Below are 20406 nucleotides of genomic sequence, written 5' to 3' on the forward strand. Positions count from 1 at the left end.
GCCGCAGAACTCATTATAGAAAACAAACTAGGAATGTTGATCTCTACAGAAAGAGTGAAAATGAAGATAATTATAAGTGGAAGGATTTTGCCACATATATATTTCTAGAAAATTGTTTTGAATTGGGTGAAGATCAGCGTATTTGTAAATACTGTTACAACAAGTTAGAGGAAAATAGAATGCCGACCAGAGCTGTACATAATAATTTAGAATTGGATGCTATTCCTGCTGAACTTTCTGAATTAAATACATATGAGTCTATACTCATTCAATGTGTTCATCCGTTCCAGACCATAGTACGTATGGAGCCCAAAACTGGTAAATTACCTCCTTCAGATTTACTGAGAGGTTTAAAAGGTAGAGTGGTGTATTTGCCCTTGGATTTGAAAAAAAATATGGAAACTATTGATGCGGATACTTTGGAAACTGAACCATTAATTATTCTGGTTAATGGTGTACCTACAAAGAATAAGAAGATTTGGCAGGAGCTGGTAGATGTGCGGAAAGTACAAAGAGCAAATTTGTATTTGAAAAAAAATAACAAATGGTATGAATCAATTTATATAGAAGAAGAAGAAGAAGAAGAAGAAGATTTACAAGAAGACACAGAAATACCAACTGGACAAATTGAAAAAGTGGACAAGTCAAAGGAAGAAGAAATTTATGAACATTTTAGCATACATCCTCTTCATTCGAAAGAAGTTATGGGAGACAATATTGATCTCTTTCAGATGAAGAAAGCAAAAGGAAGTCCCGTGAGTGTATGGGAGGAGAGCTTGGAAGCTCGATGTTTTCCCCAGCTGTTTCCTAAAGGAAAAGGAGGACGATACGATGAACGTCCAGAACAGATTCCAGCTTCTGAGTATCGGACTACAAGACTATATGCTGAAGATCCCAGATTTCGACAAAGTATTCCTTATTTGTTCCATCTTTTATTTGAAAGCGACTTGTCTGCACTGTCTTATGCAGTAAATCACATTTTAAAAAGTGGAGTACATTTACAAAATGTGTCTGCTAAGGATTTTATGGAGAAAGTGCAGCACCGAGATGATCATTTGGAAACACAACTGATCAATCTGATGGCTTGTCAGCGTGGGACAAATGAATATTGGTACCGACGCCATGGTGAACTAAAATGCATGTTACGGAATTTAGGAACACCAACATGGTTCCTTACCCTAAGCTGTGCCGAGTACGCTTGGGATGATTTACTGGATTTTCTACGAGAGGCCAATTCAAACATTAAAAACATTGAATACAAGACAGCAGGAGAACTGTGCTCATTGGATCCGGTTAATGTTTGCAGATATTTCAATCATAGATTTGAGGCTATGATGTCCTTCATCTGCAATAAAAAAAATCCACCCCTTGAAGAAGTAGTGGATTTCTTTTGGAGAAAAGAGTACCAGGCAAGAGGTGCTCCTCATATTCATATGCTGTTGTGGATCAAGGATGCCCCAAAGTTTGGAACAGATGCTGATGAAGCAGTGTTATCTTACATTGAAGAATATGCAACATGTGCTATACCAAAAAGCACAGAAGAGAACAAGTTAAAGGAGCAAGTTTTACGTTTCCAAAGTCATCGGTGTGGAAAATACTGTCGACGGAAATACAAGAGCAAAGAAAAATACTACACTAAATGTCGATTTGGATTTCCTAGACCTGTTCGTTCAAATGGAAGAGTCAACAGTTTTATGTCAGCTGTGAGACATACTATCACAAGAAAATCACCTAAGAATACCTACAACCTAAAAAGAAAAGAAGAATCAAAAAATATAAATGACTACAACCCAGTCATTTTATCCATGTGGAACGCTAACATGGATATACAGTATGTAGCTGACAATTCCATTGCTGTTGCTCGATATGTAACGTCTTACATTACGAAATCAGAAAAAACAAAATTGAAGGAAATGTGGGAAGAGATTTCTCACGAGAAGACTGTCAGTAAGAAGCTGTACAGTTTCAGTTTGAAGATGTTATCGCATCGAGAAATTGGATCCTACGAATGTTCAGATAGGTTATCTTCTGCAAGTCTCTACTCGAAGTCAAGAAGAATAATTTGGGCAAGTTTAGGCCTTGCAGCAATGAGAACTCGGGTACTGAAATCTGTAGGAGAAATTGAATATTTGGCCGAGAATGACCCAGAAAGTACAGATATTTTGAAAACAAACATGTTGGACACATATTATCCCAAGAGAAGTCAACATCTGGAGAACATGTGTCTCTATGAAGTGCTGCAGAACTACATTTATTCACGGAAAGCCACAGAAGACATCAATAATGGAAAATATAAAGTCGTTGGTGAAGAAGGATGTTTGGTGAAGCAAACAAAAGGAAGTTTGATAAATCACCGGAAGCTGAGTTGCGACACTACTGACAAGAAGGAATTTTACTACTTGGCTCTTTTACAGTTGTTTAAACCATGGCGTACAGAGGATGAACTACTGGGAGAATTCCAGAGCTATGAAGATTCTTTTAATGCTTGCAAAGACAGCATACAATGCAGTACATTCTCAACTTATCTGCAAATGTTAAATGAAGAAATTGATCAGGAAACTACAATTGCAGCAGAAATCGCTAGAGATAGTTCTCAGGACAGCCAAAGTTCAGGAACACTCAGTCAAGATCCCCTAGGACAACCAATCATTGAAAATGAAGCATCAATAGCCATGAATGAAGTGGAAACGGCTATGAATCAAGCTCAAGAAGAATTTATAGACTTAGAAAATTTGGAAAGACAACTGAATCAAGAGCAGCAACAAATTTATGAAGAGATCAAAAACAAAATTGATCACGGATTTCTACATGAAAAAAAAGAGTGCTCATGCACATCATTTCATCCAATCAGGATGTATGTAAGCGGACAAGCTGGAACTGGAAAAAGTTTCCTAATAAAAGTCATCAGAAGCTACCTAAAGCAAAAAACGGATTCTACTTTGTCTTGTGTGGTTACTGCTCCAACTGGGTTAGCAGCATATAACATAAAAGGAATCACTTTACATCGTTTGCTAATGTTACCAGTGGAGCATGAGAACAAAATACAATTCAACAAGCTAACTGGAGAAGCATCCTTGGAAGTTTCAAGAGTATTGAAGAAGATGCAAGTTCTCATTATTGATGAGGTGAGCATGGTATCAAACTTAATGCTTGCCTTTGTGCATTTAAGAATGCAGCAAATTTTGAAGACAGACTATGACATGTTATTTGGTGGAAAACACGTCATAGTTTTTGGAGATCTTCTGCAGCTTACTCCAGTTAAAGGACAACCAGTGTTTAATACTGTCACACATGAAGACACGAAGAAGTCATTGGGAAGCATCGGAAATACAAATATTTGGTCCTTCTTTGAGTACAAGGAACTTACTACTAATATGAGGCAAGCAAGCGATGAAGAATATGGAAGTATTCTGAAAGATATCAGGATTGGACTACTCACAGAAGTTGGCAAAAAAACATTACAGAGTCGGCTGCTACATAATTTGTTTCCAAAGGAAGAAATAGTTGCAGAGAAGATATACAAGAACATTGCAGAAAACAAAAGTGTCATCTGCTTAATGCCAACTCTACGTGAATGCTCAATATTCAATGAGGAGCTTTTGAAATTGGAAAAGGAAGAGATCAGGATATTGGAAGCAGTGGACAAAATTGAGGATGGAAGAATTAGTGTCACAGTAACAGGCAAACTGAAAAATAAATTGGACTCACTAGAGAAGAACATCTCCAAAACAGCTGGATTAGAAAAAAATCTATATGTTTGCATGAACTGTAGAGTATTTTTAAGGAGAAATTTGGATGTTGAAAAAGGTTTAGTTAATGGAGCGATGGGAAGAGTTGTGGGTTTTATTAATTACCAGAAAAAAGAAGGAGTTGAATGTTTAAAAATAAAATTTGATCAGATAGAAGAAGTTAAAGATATTTGTCGTTGTACAGTACGTTTTATGCTTGTGAAAGACTTATATGTACGTAGGAAGCAGTTTCCGTTTTCTCTAGCATATGCTGTAACTATTCACAAGTCTCAAGGATTGACTGTAGATTGTGCATTTGTGAACATTGGTTCAACTGTGTTCAAAGAAGGTATGGCATATGTAGCTTTGTCACGAGTGAAAACATTATCAGGTTTATTCATGATAGACTTTGATGACTCAAAAGTTAGTGCTGATACAAACTGTGTAAAGGAGTATAATAGATTAAGAAGAAGCTATGCTCCTCATTTAAGTCAGTATCCTGTGTTGGAGAAACGTGTAGTTTCTCGTAAAAGAAAACATGAGAATATCTGTAATGAAGATGTAGAGAAGAGGAAAAAAAAGAGGAGTGATGTAATTGCAAGCAAAAAGAAAAAGGAAAATGAAGAACAGGTTGTAGGATGTCATTTTGAAAATAGCTCTGGTGTCAACTGCTACGCAAATGTAGTGCTGAATGTTGCATTTTATCTGAAAAGTTTGCAAGAGCAGATAATAGTAAATCAGGGAAAAAGATTCTGTTCAGAGCTGAGTCTCCTTTTTCAAAAGCTGAGTAAAGATAAAACTCAAATAGAAAGTGCTACTGAAATTAGAAAACTTTTAGATGTATGTTCAGGACGAACACAGTTTTCTCAAAATGAACAGCAAGATGCACATGAATTTTTGATGTATTTTCTTCAGGTAGTGGAAGAAGAAGGAGTTCCCATTGACATTTTTTTTGGTCTCTCTTATAAATGGGAACATAGTTGTGATAATTGTTATAATATATGTGGCTCTATTGTTGATAATGAAAGATTTATTTATTTGACATTGCCAGAGAGTAAAACAGTCACTTTTGCAAAATTAGTTAAAGATGCTAATCATAGCATGAAATGTAGTGAGTGTAATTCTGACATGTTTTCAACATTAATTTTAAAGGAATACGGACAGTATGTAATTTTAATGATGCAACGATGTAGAGCTGATGGTTCAAAATTGGATACTTTAATAAAGAAGTTTACAGGACAGCAATTATCAATTTCAGGAAAAACTTTTGTAACTGTTGCAATAATTTTTAATGATGGACCTACTGTTACTTCTGGACATTACACAGTTTATCTTAAATGTGAAAAAGGCTGGACACTGTGTAATGATTCCCAATTGATTTTCAAACAACGTTTGCCTTTTGATTTAGCAAATTCCTATCTAATCTTCCTGAAACCTAAATTTTAGACAGATTTGGCAAGATCTCGACAAAATAATTTTACCATTTTACTGGATTACCATTGCAATTTTGTAGAAAAAAGATTTTTTAAATTATCATTTGGCCTAATGGAAAGATAACCAATTGTAATGTGGACTTTTTAAATTTTTAATGAAACTTTGAAAAACCAATAATTTAGAGATTATCGGTAACTTCTGCACATTTTAAATTTTGGAATGTTATTGGACTGCCATTGGAAATTTTTTCAAAAATGATTTAAAAAATTACTATTTGGCCATGCGGAAAAGTAACCAATTCTATTGTGGACTTAATAAATTATTCAAAAAATTTTCGTGAACCAAAATGTTACAGAGAATCGGTGAGATCTGGACAAATTAAACTTTAGAATTTTATTGGATTACCGTTGGAAATTTATTCCAAAAAAAAATTTAAAATTACTATTTGGTCTAAAGGAAATGAAATCAGATGTATTTTGGAGTTATTTGAGATATAATATTGTGATTATACTTCTGAAACAAACATATCAGACGGTATTTTAAAGAAATAAGTATTGGTATTAGATGATATTTTTTTAGAATATTATGCATTTCTATAATGTTAAGTTTAAGTAAAAAAAGAATCAGGGCTTTTTTAATACAATATTTGTGATTGTTATTTTTTTTTGCCCGCTGTAAAATGATGAATGCAATTGCTTTCACAATTTATAGTGAAATGCAATATATTCTGAAAACAGCAAAAATAAGGCAAAAATATTTTTGGGAAAAAAATGTAAATATGTGTACTGTATTATAAAATGTTTTAAAAATATTAATACTTTTTTCTTTCTTTCCAGATAGATATAGAAAATTTTCGAAAACTACAAACATTTTTAAAACTATTTTTAAAAAAAACAAATGAATAAATATTTTTTCAGTGAGTATGGTAAGTCAATAATAATAATTGTAGTCTCTCAAGGACCTTGTAATGTGTTTATTGATTTTTAGTGTTTTTAAAAAAAAAAAAAAAAAAAGTACGCGCACCGTACGCGTACGGTAAAAAAAAATAAAAAAAAGTTTTTAAAAACATATGTAAAAAAAAGATGAAAGATAAGGTTGGCTCTTAAAAGAACCGTTGTGTTCATGCAGGGACAGAGGAAAGGAAGCATGGGAAAATTATTCAAAGCGACAAATGTGCTGATCTATTTTGTTGTTCACTAGGGAAACACTGGTCTCCCTATAGCAAATTAGATCTTGACAAAATGTGCATCGAATATCAACCTTCCGAAATCGAGGGTTGATTTCCAGAGGGCCAGCAAAAGGAGATTCTCCCCCCACAGATGAAGGGCTCACCTGACCTGCAGAAGAAGGAGTCAGCCCTGCAGATGATGGTCCAGGCTGAGCTGCTGTGGATGTACTGGCTTGTCTTTCTGAAGAGTTACCTCCAAAAAGATGACCATGTGTCCTTCGGTGTACATCCTGGAGGTGTCTCTTCATGGTGTGATTCCCAAAGGAATACTTCCTGTTAGGATTACCTCTAGAAAGTACACGCTTACACAGCTTACAAGTCACTAAGGGTGCATTTACCTTTTGCTGGCCTTCAGGAAAAGTAAAATAATCCCATACATAAGAGGGCTTTTGTTTCCTCGATCTCTGCCTCAAGACAGTGCTGCTAGTGCTAGCCTCACTCTCAGAAGAGCTCTGCTGTTCTGCCATCGTATCCCAAAGACAAACCAGCTCCTTCTCCCAAGGGATCACAAGCAGAAATGAGGGGAATGGGTGTGGTGTAGGAGAGTTCTAGAACTGAAAGTAGTTTCAACCAATCAAAAGTTGTGTTTCATGATCACATGACCTACCGTACGCTTACGGTACGCTTACGGTACGCTTACGGCAAAAGTGCGCATGCGCGTAAAAAAGACACGCGCTTGCGCGCATGCGCATAACAGTCACTCCCGGCACTTCCGCGTAACGTGCGCGTGTAGCGTACACGCGTACGCGTCCCACGCGGAGTACGCGCGGCTACGCACATTGCGTAACTATACGCAAGCAGCGTAGGAAAATTACGGACGTTGCGTAAACCGTACGCTTACCGTGAGCTTACGGTACGCGTACTAAAAAAATAAAAAAAAAATAGAAAAAAAGTACTGCAAATAAATTTTACATGTTTATTTTAAAAAATATATTAAAAAAAACATATTAAAGAATTTTAAAAATTTAATCATAGTCTTTATAAAAGGTAAGAAAATTAAAATAAAAATATGTTAGAAAAAATAGAAGAAAAAAAAAAAATTAGCATTTAAAAAACCTTGCAAATTCACTGAAAAAACCATGGGTTTCGCACACGTTATAGTTAGGAATTAGCATTTAAAAAACCTTGCAAATTCACTGAAAAAACCATGGGTTTCACACACGTTATAGTTAGGAATTAGCATTTAAAAAACCTTAGAAATTCAGTGAAAAAACCATAGGTTTCACACACGTTATAGTTAGGAATTAGCATTTAAAAAACCTTAGAAATTCAGTGAAAAAACCATAGGTTTCACACATGTTATAGTTAGCTGGACATTTTACTCGTAAAAAACCAATGAAATTCCCCCGTTATAGTTAGTTCAGCTAACTATAACTCGCGCGCCCGCAATGCACTGCTGATGACGTCACATATTACATCACTCATGACATGGTCAGTGACATCACTCATGACATCACTGATGACATCTCAAATGACATCACTGATGACCTCACTGATGACATCATCCTTGTGATAGAGTAGCAGACCTCCTCTTCCCCTAATAAAACCTTTGATACACACATTCAAAAATAGAGACTAAAATTTACAAAACAATGGCCATACCAATAACAGTTACAACAACCTCTTCAGTAATTCTAAGATCCACATACACATCCACTCATTCACCAACAGTCCAATACAGTCACTCATACATGTACTCACTTATCATATGTACTCATACACCTATACATCCTGTTACACAATGCCACTCATCCATAGAGCTACTCACACACATAGTCACTCATGCTAATAAAGAATCAAACATACATTTACTTGCATATACAGTTATACACACACCACCACACTTACTTCTACGGAAACTTACACATACTTAGTCTTTTAAACAATTACTTATAGAAATACATACTTATTCATACAGGAACTCTTTCAATCTCTCACTCTCACATATACTCACATATATAAACCAATAGTCACATATACTAGTTTTAAACATATGTAGTTACTCATAAAGACACTATTGAGACAGTCATTCACTCACTAACACACCCATACACACACTCATCCACCCATGCAGTCCTGCACACATGCTCTGTTCAACACATACAAACAGTGAGTCACTCATTCATGCACCTATGCACTACGTCATACCCCCCACCGAACCATGCAGACACTCATACTGATACTCAAAAAACCAACTAATAACCTATATAGACACCCATGTAGCTACTCTCCAACCCATGCAGCCACTTATACACAAAGTGAGAGACTGATACAGATATTTATATATTTAAACATTACTCACTAAGCCATGTATTCACTATGATACACTTAATCAGTCAGTTACACAATCAATTTTTCAAAAAGAAATCATCCATTTAGACAGTAATATACCCATTTATTCTTCCATCGACCTTGAGATATACATATATAAAACATATTTAATTTTCAGAAAAACACACATTCACTGGATGATGTCATCAGTGAGGTCATCAGTGATGTCATTTGAGATGTCATCAGTGATGTCATGAGTGATGTCACTGACCATGTCATGAGTGATGTAATATGTGACGTCATCAGCAGTGCATTGCGGGCGCGCGAGTTATAGTTAGCTGAACTAACTATAACGGGGGAATTTCATTGGTTTTTTACGAGTAAAATGTCCAGCTAACTATAACATGTGTGAAACCTATGGTTTTTTCACTGAATTTCTAAGGTTTTTTAAATGCTAATTCCTAACTATAACGTGTGTGAAACCTATGGTTTTTTCACTGAATATAGATATAGATAGATATAGATATATATATTAAAAATAACTGTAACAGTCAGACTCACCAGCAAATACAAATATATTTCCACTACAATGTTTCAGCTTCCGCCTTACTCAGGTAGTTTAAGATTGCTTGCTCAGTAGCTGCACAGCTGACGGCTGGATTTTCGAAAAGAATCATGAGTGAAGATTCCCTTTGAAGTGTGGAATAAATGCAGCCCTAAGTTCTCTTGAAATATGCAATAATCAGGTGGTTATGTCAGTGATGTCCATCCAGATGCAATAATTTTAATTGGTACATCCAGAGGTTTTCTCTGGAGTACAGTAGTTCTTCCTTTAATAAATGTTCCACAGGAAAATCTTCAAATCTGATGTGGCAGAGACTTAGGGGACGATTACAATGCGGCCCATAAAGGCTATTACCTGTGGTCGGAGCCTTCAGGGCCACATCGTAATGGGCCGCGTGGTTTACTTTCCAACCACCTCATCATAAACTTGGCTGAAACACTCCTGCACTAGCGCTTTAGCTTACAACATCGTGTGTGTCTTGTCATTTGTGTTTTAACTGAAACCGATTTTATGCCTGACACTCTGTTGCTGCTACTGTTATTGCTTTTAAATTGTAATTAAATTGTATTTTACTCTGACTCCCCGGTCCACCGCAGCGTTAGGCTGATTGTTGTGGAGGGAGTACAGAGCGCGTTTCACTTCCTGGTGGTGCCATTACGGGGCGGCCATCTTAGGGGGTTGACGCTCCAGTCCTCCCTGAGGCCGACTACTTAGGCTCCCACTGCCCACGCGCTCGAGAAAACTTGGCTGAAACACTCCTGCACTAGCGCTTTAGCTTACAACATCGTGTGTGTCTTGTCATTTGTGTTTTAACTGAAACCGATTTTATGCCTGACACTCTGTTGCTGCTACTGTTATTGCTTTTAAATTGTAATTAAATTGTATTTTACTCTGACTCCCCGGTCCACCGCAGCGTTAGGCTGATTGTTGTGGAGGGAGTACAGAGCGCGTTTCACTTCCTGGTGGTGCCATTACGGGGCGGCCATCTTAGGGGGTTGACGCTCCAGTCCTCCCTGAGGCCGGACTACTTAGGCTCCCACTGCCCACGCGCTCGAGAAAACTTGGCTGAAACACTCCTGCACTAGCGCTTTAGCTTACAACATCGTGTGTGTCTTGTCATTTGTGTTTTAACTGAAACCGATTTTATGCCTGACACTCTGTTGCTGCTACTGTTAATGCTTTTAAATTGTAATTAAATTGTATTTTACTCTGACTCCCCGGTCCACCGCAGCGTTAGGCTGATTGTTGTGGAGGGAGTACAGAGCGCGTTTCACTTCCTGGTGGTGCCATTACGGGGCGGCCATCTTAGGGGGTTGACGCTCCAGTCCTCCCTGAGGCCAACCTATTTAATCTATTCCACACCGCGCAGCGGTTCGTGCAGCGGTAGCGCCGTAGCAGCGCCGAAGAGGCGCCAAAGAGAAGCCAGTCTGCGCCAGTCCGCGTCCAGACGCTCCCAGCTTTCAGCGCCGGCTTCCTAGCTCTCAGCTGCTGCTATGGTAGGCAACCGTGTCACATACAGTGCCCCATTGCTGCATGCATTTCGTCCCACTCTTAAAGTTTCTTGTTTACATTCGGTCCTGCCTGTGAACTGGAGGGCCCGCTGCAAAACTTGCGATTGGAGTGCATCACCTGTAAACTCAGGGAAACACCCCCCTATGCACAAATGGAAGATGTTTCTCCTCAATTGTCGATCCTTACCAAAACACCATACTGAACTGGCCATGCTGATAGAAGAACTTAAACCAGAGGTCCTTTTTTTAACAGAGACCTGGCTTCAGTTAGACTCTGATCCTACAATTGTGTGGGCTATCCCCCAAGGCTATACTCTTAAACGATTGGACCGTAAGACAGGTAGAGGTGGAGGGTTGGCCATTATTTATAGGGATAATTTTAAATGTCGTGTCACCCCATCCTCTACACCAGCCTGTGAGCTTCTACATTTTTCCCTTGAATTTTCTCCCTCTATCACTTTTTCTGGTGCGTTAGCTTATCGTCCACCTGGTCTCTCCAGCAATTTTGTCAATAATATAACGGATATAGTTGCAAATTTAGCACTTTCCTCGGCAAATTTTACTCTGCTAGGCGACCTGAATCTGCACCTGGATGACCCACTTGACCCAGCGGCCAACAACTTCCGATCTAACCTTCAGGCAATTGACTTGCTTCAGAAAGGTTTTCAACCGACACACATCAGAGGCCATCTTCTAGATCATATTTACAGCAACTTAGAGAGCCTAACCACTGAAACACCCATTCCACTGCCCTGGACCGACCATTTTTTGGTACCCTTTTCATGGTCCACCAACAGCTCTCCTACTCCTCAAATTCATAATAAACATTGGGGAAGAAAATGGGCTGCACTCCCACTTGCTAAATGGAAATTGGCTCTCATTGAACAGCCACCTCCGGAGGTGACTAATTCCGATACAGCCACTGTCAATTTTGACCAGTGGATCTCCAATACTCTCGATCTAGTCCTCCCTAAGGAATCCTTACATCTAATAAATCGTTCCAAAGTTGCCCCCTGGTACTCGCCTGCCCTCAGGACTAGGAAACAATTTTGTCGTAAACTAGAGAGAGTCTGGAGACAAGATTATTCACAATCAAAAAGAGTGGAGTATCGAGCTGCTATAAAGCTCTATAAAAATGAAATCAAAGCTGCCCAAGCCCAATTTTACGAATCCAAAATCCACCTAGCGGCAAACTCTCCTAAGGAAATCTTTAAGATAGCCAAATCTCTAATCTCCGCCCCTCCTCCGGAGCACCAGTCACCTGACGGCGCTAAAACTCGCTGTAACAATCTAGCCACCTTCTTCTCTCAGAAGATTCTAACCATTTACTCCTCATTTTCCACAGGCAGTGGTGATTCGGAGCCCACCACTACAGTGGATCCTGATATGGTTATCTCTTGCTCGCTGGACAAATTCCCATTTCTAGACTCCACCTTACTGGATGGAATAATCCTTAAAGTCACCTCGGGTTCACCTAGTGACCCAGCACCTCCTCAGACTCTCATTAAAGCCATCGACATCATCCGCCCTGTTATCCTGGATGTCCTCAACGCTTCTATTGCCTCTAACTCTGTCCCAGCTCTATGGAAGTGTGCGATGGTAAGGGCCCTTCTGAAAAAGCCCACTCTAGATCAGAATAACTTGGCCAACTTTCGCCCTATCTCCTTACTTCCCTGGATGAGCAAACTACTCGAGAGACACATTAATAACATCTTAGTAGACTACTTAGAATCTAACAACCTACTATGTGCCTCGCAAACGGGTTTCCGCCCTCAACATGGAACCGAGACTGCTCTCATAGCTGTGACAGAAGAGACTAGAGCTGTGATGGACCAGGGAGGAAAAGCAGCCATCATACTACTCGATCTCAGCGCCGCGTTCGACACTGTTAACCATGCCATTCTATTACATCGTTTGAAAGGCATGGGTGTGTCGGGCGCGGCCCTGGAATGGCTGACCTCCTTCCTGGATGAACGCTTTTTTCAGGTGTTTGAGGGCGAGATGGCTTCTTCTAAGCAACCACTTAGTTGTGGGGTTCCGCAGGGCTCGTCCCTGAGCCCCACACTTTTTAACGTTTATATGCAACCTCTTGCAAACATAGTCCAGCCTTTTGGTGTGCGTATTGTCACCTACGCGGACGACACCCAACTGGTGGTCTCTTTAGACCACACGGAGGGGTCGTCCAACACCTTGGGCCTGTGTCTAGAGGCTGTTGCCAAGTGGATGCATTCCTCATGTCTGAAACTTAATGGGGAGAAGACGGAGATCATGTTATTAGGTAACTCCCCAACGATCACACTGGCCTCTATCTGGCCTACATGTCTTGGCACTCTTCCCCTCCCCAAACCGCAGATAAAAAGCCTGGGAATCTGGCTTGATAGTGCGCTTGACCTCTCGGTTCAAGCTACCAAAACTGCCTCAACATGCGCTGGGCTAATGAGAATGCTCCGCAAAGTCCTCCCCCTGCTTCCTTTCCAGGCAAGGAGAGTCATGGTCCAGGCCCTGATTCTCTCCCGCCTGGATTATGGAAATGCCTTATATCTAGGCGCCCCTGCAGCGGTGATTAATAGGCTCCAAGTCACCCAAAACTGTACCGCTCGATTACTGTTTAACATTCCCCGTTGGCAGTCAGCCAAGAAAGCTCTAAAGGAGCTGCATTGGCTTCCAATGGCTGCCAGAGCACAGTTCAAGGCTATGTGCATTGTGCACAAAGCTTTTCATCACACCGGCCCCTCCATCCTACTTCCCTTTGTGGTGCCTTACATCCCTTCCAGAGCCCTTCGCTCTGGCTCACTGCATTTAGTAACCACAACAAAGGCTATCAAAGCTCGTTGGGGCGGCCGTTCTTTTTCTCACAATGCTGCCAGACTCTGGAATTCTCTTCCCTTGGTTATTAGACAGATTAATAATCGGTTAGCATTTAGGAAAGCCTTGAAAACTCATTTGTTTACAAAAGCGTGTTAATGCACCTTGGAGCCCGTTACAGTTATCTGTTGAAGCGCGACGAGGCCTCCGGGTAGCTACGCGCTATACAAATGTAATTTTTCATTTCATTTCATTTCATAATAGAGGCAGTTGGAAATTAAGCCGGCCGGGCATTCCGGCTGGCTTCCGACGAGCTCAGAGAGCCCGTCCGCCAGTTGGAGGCCGGCCAGTAATCTTAAGGGCGGGCCTTTCTGCCCTTGAGATTACAATCAACAGTTTCCATGGAAACCATGTTGGAAAGCGTGTTTGGGAGTCCCCAGCAGGGGCCCCTTTGGTGCACGGCCTCAGGTTGGAGGCTGAGGGGGCGTCTATGGTGCCCACTGTTGATCCTAAGGTGCCTGCCATCGGTTGCAGGGATGAACTGCACCTCCCTTTTCTCAATGGGCACTTTTGTTATGGCGGTAAACTGGCTGTAACACAAGCTCCCATTACGAAAAGTGTGAATGCGACCGAACTGTGTTCGGTCACATTATAATGGGCCAGTTGGGAACGTGACCTGGTGTCGGTCGGTCCCAGGACCGAGTCTGTGTAGGGTGGAAGCAATTCTGCCCGACATCGAAATAATCCCCGTAATCTTAAAACTACATTGTTTCCACATTCCAAATTGAATTGGACATTTTCATTGCAAGTATATGGCAGTCACACTTTGAAGTCACCATGTTTTTTTTTATTGTTGTGGAACATGCTTGCAATAAAAAATATAAAATAACCATTGCACCAGCTTGCCTAGGCCAGACCTATTGGCTTTGCCAGTCCTTCTTACTAATAATATGGCAACTAACATAGCTAATAGCAGTAGATGTTGTCGAAGCTGGTGCTGTAATCTTCTCTTCTTTCTTGCCCTGAAGGACATATTTTTTTAAATTAGAAACATGTTTGCGTTACGTGGGACCCCACATGGAGGTATTGACTTTGCTGCCTCTGTATGATATTCAAGGCTGATTTAGATGCTTTTATTCTTAGTTAGTCTTCCTTGATTCACAATCACAAAATATATATTTTTAAAACCTTTCGTTTTTTATTTAAACAAATATCTCAGCAATCATGGAGTACAGGCATCAGAGGCATATTATCAGCTAAACCGTGAAATTCTGTCCTGCACACTTACAGTACCAATAGCTATGAAGCATTGATTAATAATACATTTGAAAGCAGGGGTATACATTTGCCTCCCATCCATTAAACAATCACAAATATTTTACTGAACAACCACCATAAATCAAAATTGATATTTATTGGTTCACTCATTATACACATTAGCCAAACTTTCCCCCTTCACTACAAGTACCAGAGGAAGGTCTCAGGAGAATGTAAAACACGATGAAGCCAGGTTTTGGAACCACTTAGAATATGCCTTGAATATTTGCAGAGCTTCATTTAAAATGGTGACACTCTTTTGTTTAAATGTGCAAAAATACATTGTAGCACTTGTTTTGTTCAAGCTGATATTCCCTCAAAAGCTGTTATTCAATGTGATGCATGACTTTTGCCTCTGATGTTAACCTTTCTTCTTCCAGTCATTTATTGAAGGAAATAAATTCTTTGAGCAATACGAAGTGACATACCAGACCCTGAAGCAGGCAGCTGAGGTATATACTAGAGTTGAAGGATCAGGTAAGCTGTGATGCGATGTGTACAACCTTTGTGTTTTAAACCTATGCTGTCTCCACCACAAGACAACTAGCTTCTTAAAGAGCTTTGCTTTAAGGATAGAAATATACAGTGTTTGGGTTATCACATATTTCTACCTTTAACGCAGATTAAGATTTATGTGTTATTATCCTTTAACTGCATTTAAATTCCATGAAACATTGGCAAAAGCAAAACTCTTCTGGTAAAATGCCCACATAAATGTTTTAAAACATGTAGTAACATGCTTACTGCAAGTTTTTTCTCATCTTTTCCACTTCTAAGATTATTGTAGGAGTGCGCAAAGTCGAGTATTTATTTTAGCAACATTTCTGAAAATTTCATGACAGTTATGGAAAATTATACAATTGGTTTGAAATAGTATGTGTCTTAATCTTGTGTAAAAACAAAAATCCCGCAGTGTACAGACTGAAGCACGGGTTTAGCAGAAAATGACTTTCGACAACTCATTTTCTTCTCGAACCAATCGCAAGCAAAACATGAGATTACGTAATATGGAATTTTGTGAATTAAGCATAACTCAAAATGTGTGAATTTCGCTATTGGAATTTTAACTTCACACAGGCCTTCCTATTGCTGTATTATGGCAACCCCACTAAAATTTACTTAAGTCTCTCAATGAACCAAAAGAGTATCTACAATGGACAAACCATCCTCTACCCTTTGTTGTTTCGAATTATCGTCAACAGCATGGTATGCATGCCATGTTTTGGAATAAATTCTTGTAACTACATTTACATTGTGACAAAAGGATTCTAACTGTATCATAAATATATGTAATGTCTCTAAAGATATACTTTCCTTTACCATGCCTGGTCCAGAGAGAACCAAGCACCCTCATTGCTGGACTCTGTGTTTGATCTAAAGTCTCATTCTCGTCTCACGTTTTAATTTCTTTAAGGTAAATAAACCACATTTCATCACATTCTGCAATAGAAACACCAGTTATTTAAAGTGGATCGAAACAGCAAAACTGTGTAATTTCCTTAGTAAATTGAATAGTTATTATTGAAGCATGTGATTTAGAGTTTAGAAATGAAATCATAATTACTCAGAATCATTATGTGCCCTACTTCACACTCTATAAAGGGAGCTGAGCGAGATCCAGCCTATCATATGTACACAGAGGCTTTGGTGTGTTCACCTTCTATTTCTTCCTTTCAGTTGCCCTCTGCTAACCCATGCATGTGTTGCTGCACTGTTCACCAATTTGTATCTGACTAATGGCAGGATTCTAAGTGTGATCACTAATGGCAGGATTCTAAGTGCGATCAATTTAAACTAAAATCTTATTGAGATAAGACATAGGAAATTGTCTGAGGACAGGTTACTCATTAGTCCTGGATCTTTTATAAAGGAGAAGTGTGGCTTCTTAAGTAGCTACTTTGCTCGCTTTTCCTGTATTGCTCAACACATTTAATTGGGTCCCTGTGTCTTGCAACCTGTATATCTTTTGAACACACCGTGATGCAGCTGACTTCCCACTAGGGAACTAACTCTGAGACATTTCTTTCTGCGACCATCTGATGACCCTCTCTGACTGATGTGAGATGTAAAGTTAGCACTATAAAGTTCAGACAATAATAAAACAAAAAGCCTGAGGCTGCTCACCATTTTCAAACTGTGATTTTGTTTGGGAGCTAAATACATAAAAAGAGTCACACTATTGACACAAAAATTATGATTTGTTTGCTTAACTGTAGTTGTTTTATGATTTGCATGACTTATCATTAAAACAGGCAAGTCAACAGTTCAATATGGCTGTTCAAACCTCCAATACAATTGAAATATTGCCACCCCCTTTAGGCTTTAATAGATTACTAAACTGGAGTTATTTAGTAATAAGTGTTAAGCATGAACAATAAGGACCCACAGCTTCAAATGCGTAAAAAACTGAAAGACGTATGTTGATAGGTTTGGAGGCCGTGTCAAACTATAGTAACAAGATCCTTGCCAAGAATGAGATTAAGATAACTAATATGAGGGCTTGCACTCTGCAAGTACAAGGAAATTTGGCAGCAGGGAATGTAGAATATTCTCAGGGAGTACTTGCGTTCTTGACTTCACAAGAGCTGAAGACTGGAGTAAGGGTGGCTAAGAATTGATTAGCATCTTATGAGTGGAGGAGACTGGCATCTGAATGCTGACCAGGAACTGGGTTATGTCTGAATGGGACACACCAAGGAAGAAGAAAATCCTACATTACAAGAGCAAATAAAGTGAGGATTGTGCAGATATTTGGAGAGTATAAGGTTGAGAAACTACAGACTACCATAAAATAAAGTATATGTACTCTATGGGAAATCATCTTTGTGGAACTAAAAGAAATTGCAATATGGCATGTAGCAGATAATCTCACATTGTCATAATGTGGAACAGATGAATTAATAATCTGCTGGTGCAGGGTCAACACTTCGCCACGGATTCTTAACAAGTAAGGAGGAATCGACACTGGAGCGAAGTCAAATCATAGGTCATTTATTAAGCATTCATGAATGGGTCTCCATCCAACAAGTACCATCAAGATACCCAAGGAGAGAGCACACTGAACGATGGTTACAGAGGTTTTTACAGTAAAGATCACAGACAAGGAACGCCCCGAGGTAAATAGAGCTTTGGGAAGAACACACAGATGAGACAATCGGTAAGAATCAAAAACCTTGGTGCCTTGTGTAACTGTCGCATCCTGAAGCTGCACAACAAGATAGGCTATCTGAGCAAACGTTATCTAAGGCTTTACCATTGTTTAACAAACACACAAAACCCAGTGCAGACATCAGCTGTTCTTTTGTGCTGACTTTGCATGTTTACGCAGCCTACAATGTCTCAATCTAGATTATTTACAAATGTTGATGCAGGTGCGGTGTCAAGGATAGAGCCAGGCTGAAAACAGGACAGGGGTGAAAATGGATAAAGCACAGCTTAATTAAAAAACGAGAGGATTCAGATTTTACATTTTAACAGTCCTCCCTTTTCATCTGTGCTGAATCTATTCTAAGGGGTACATGTATTAATCGCGTACATAAATATTCATTAATTCATGAATTTCAGTGTGCATAATCATTTCTCTATTTAATTCATGAACATTGATTGGGGTGGGTTTAATTTAATACTACTGCAAACATTTATACAAGTGGTGCATATCATAGGGGCACATTGAATGCAGAAACAGTAAGTGAGAAAGATGGCTCCTATGATTACTATTAACAATTTCCAACCCCAATTGGAGATAAGTCCCTGTAACCAGTCAGACCAGGACCAGGTTCCTTGGTCTTATGTATTTCTGCAGCTATTTTGTGTAATTTAGAAATGGCGTCAAAGACAGAAGGGGCGTGGTCAGGAATGAACACGCAACAGCTACTGACGATGATGCGACATGCTCCACCATGATCGGCGAGGATTACATCAAGCCCCATTCTATTTTGTAAAGCTACGAGTCTTGCAATTTGGAGCTCTTCTGAGATATTACCAAGACCCATTGCTGTCTGGTTCTTCACAGCCTCTACTACAGGGGTCAAACGCCTAATCTTTCTGCTATTTAAAGCTGCACCCACAAAGACAAAGAAAAAGAGCCCTAAATTAAAATCAACATATTGTTGTAGAGCAGTGTCAGTCTGATCTATTTCATTATTTTCTATGGTCCTCTTGAATCTATTTATGGAATAATCATTAAACAGTTTCTGATCTTTCTGATAGGAGGCAGGTGCCAAGAACACAGGGGGAAGCAGGAAAGACACGTAACAAACCCAAGACCAACCAAAGGGCAAATGATGGTAACCTTTGTTTCCACAGATAAAATAGGTATTGTGTGAGGACAGAAAACTACTATTGTTCGTTCCTGTAATGTTTAGTACTGTTGTACAGTCACTTTTTCCCACAGGGATGCGGCCAGTACTGCCCACACAAAGGTCCGCTCGAGCTCTAGTCACAGCAATAACAGGTGGCCCATTACCCCTGGTCGTTCAAGTGTTGGGGAAAACATAGCGTGTGGAGGCATTTCCACTGCCATATTCCTCCATTTCCCATGCAGTTCCTTTGGCTTGTGGGTCCCCTTCCTCATCGGTGTAACACTCTGTTCAATTTGGCATTAAGTCCTCCACACCAGCTGAAGTAATGTTAGCAATTTCTGAGACCCACAACAGTTCCAACCAGGCTCTGCAGGAGCCGTTATGTGAAAATGACAAGGGAATGAAAGGCGTTCCTCCCTTTTTCTTGTGAGCTGGCATCATTCCGCACACTCAACAGTTGGTAGTGTTCGTAGCATTGTGGGTATGATGTAGCATTTGTATGAAAGTGTTTTTGAGGTACGACATGCGGTGCTTTTGTTCGTGTTAGGGAAGGGTGAAATAGTTATGTTCAACAGGGAGAGGGGTAGTAGTAGGTAAGAAATTTTGTGCTGGAATGATTTTCTCCATTGTCCAAAAAACTGCTGCCAAGATTATCAAAAGTAAGATCCCTATTTCTGCATTTCTCCTTCTCGGTATTGATAGAACGACAGGTTGGCGAGAGACCCAGGCACCACTGAACATGTATCACAATCCCCTCTGAACCCAGTTCAGCCGATTCTGTGATCCCACCATGTCACAACCGAACCGTTCCACTAATTGAAATCGGCCCTCCAGTATCTCTATCTGCTGCTTCCCTTACTTGATCGCAAATCGTACTTTGATGCCGATGGCACAGTTTGATCTGGGAGCAGAGTGTCTTCATTACGAGCAGCAACACCTAGTCTGTAAGATGTCTTTCAGATCGTTTCTTCCTTCTGGCTGGAGAACAGTTGCTGGGAAGCGCTTACAGGGCGCAGCATTGATCCAATGGTGTCTGTTGGTGACACAGACAGCAGTTCAAGTCCCAAGTAGAATCTGCTCAGGGTTTTTCCACCGAGGCTTCAAGTTCTTTGAGCGTTGAAAATTCTTAATTAAGATGAATTCCCCAGGCTGGAGACCATGAGCCGGACCATCTGATTTGTCGGGAATAGCTTCACGCACCTGCTGATAAATAAAAGACAGTTTTTCAGTTAAATCTTTCAAGAAA

At 39.7% G+C, this 20406-nt stretch overlaps 1 protein-coding gene across 1 annotated transcript in view; it reads left to right on the plus strand.

The window, feature by feature from the left end:
* SYNE1 (spectrin repeat containing nuclear envelope protein 1) overlaps positions 1 to 20406 on the plus strand; it is a 1959630-nt gene that overhangs the window by 558516 nt on the left and 1380708 nt on the right. The window contains exon 15 of the mRNA XM_085611789.1: positions 15240 to 15336. Within this exon, the coding sequence (XP_085467915.1) occupies positions 15240 to 15336 (97 nt within the window). The remainder of the gene's footprint in view (positions 1 to 15239; positions 15337 to 20406) is intronic.

Source organism: Triturus cristatus, chromosome 6 (assembly GCF_964204655.1).
Source record: "Triturus cristatus chromosome 6, aTriCri1.1, whole genome shotgun sequence".
In the NCBI taxonomy this organism is placed as follows: Eukaryota; Metazoa; Chordata; class Amphibia; order Caudata; family Salamandridae; genus Triturus; species Triturus cristatus.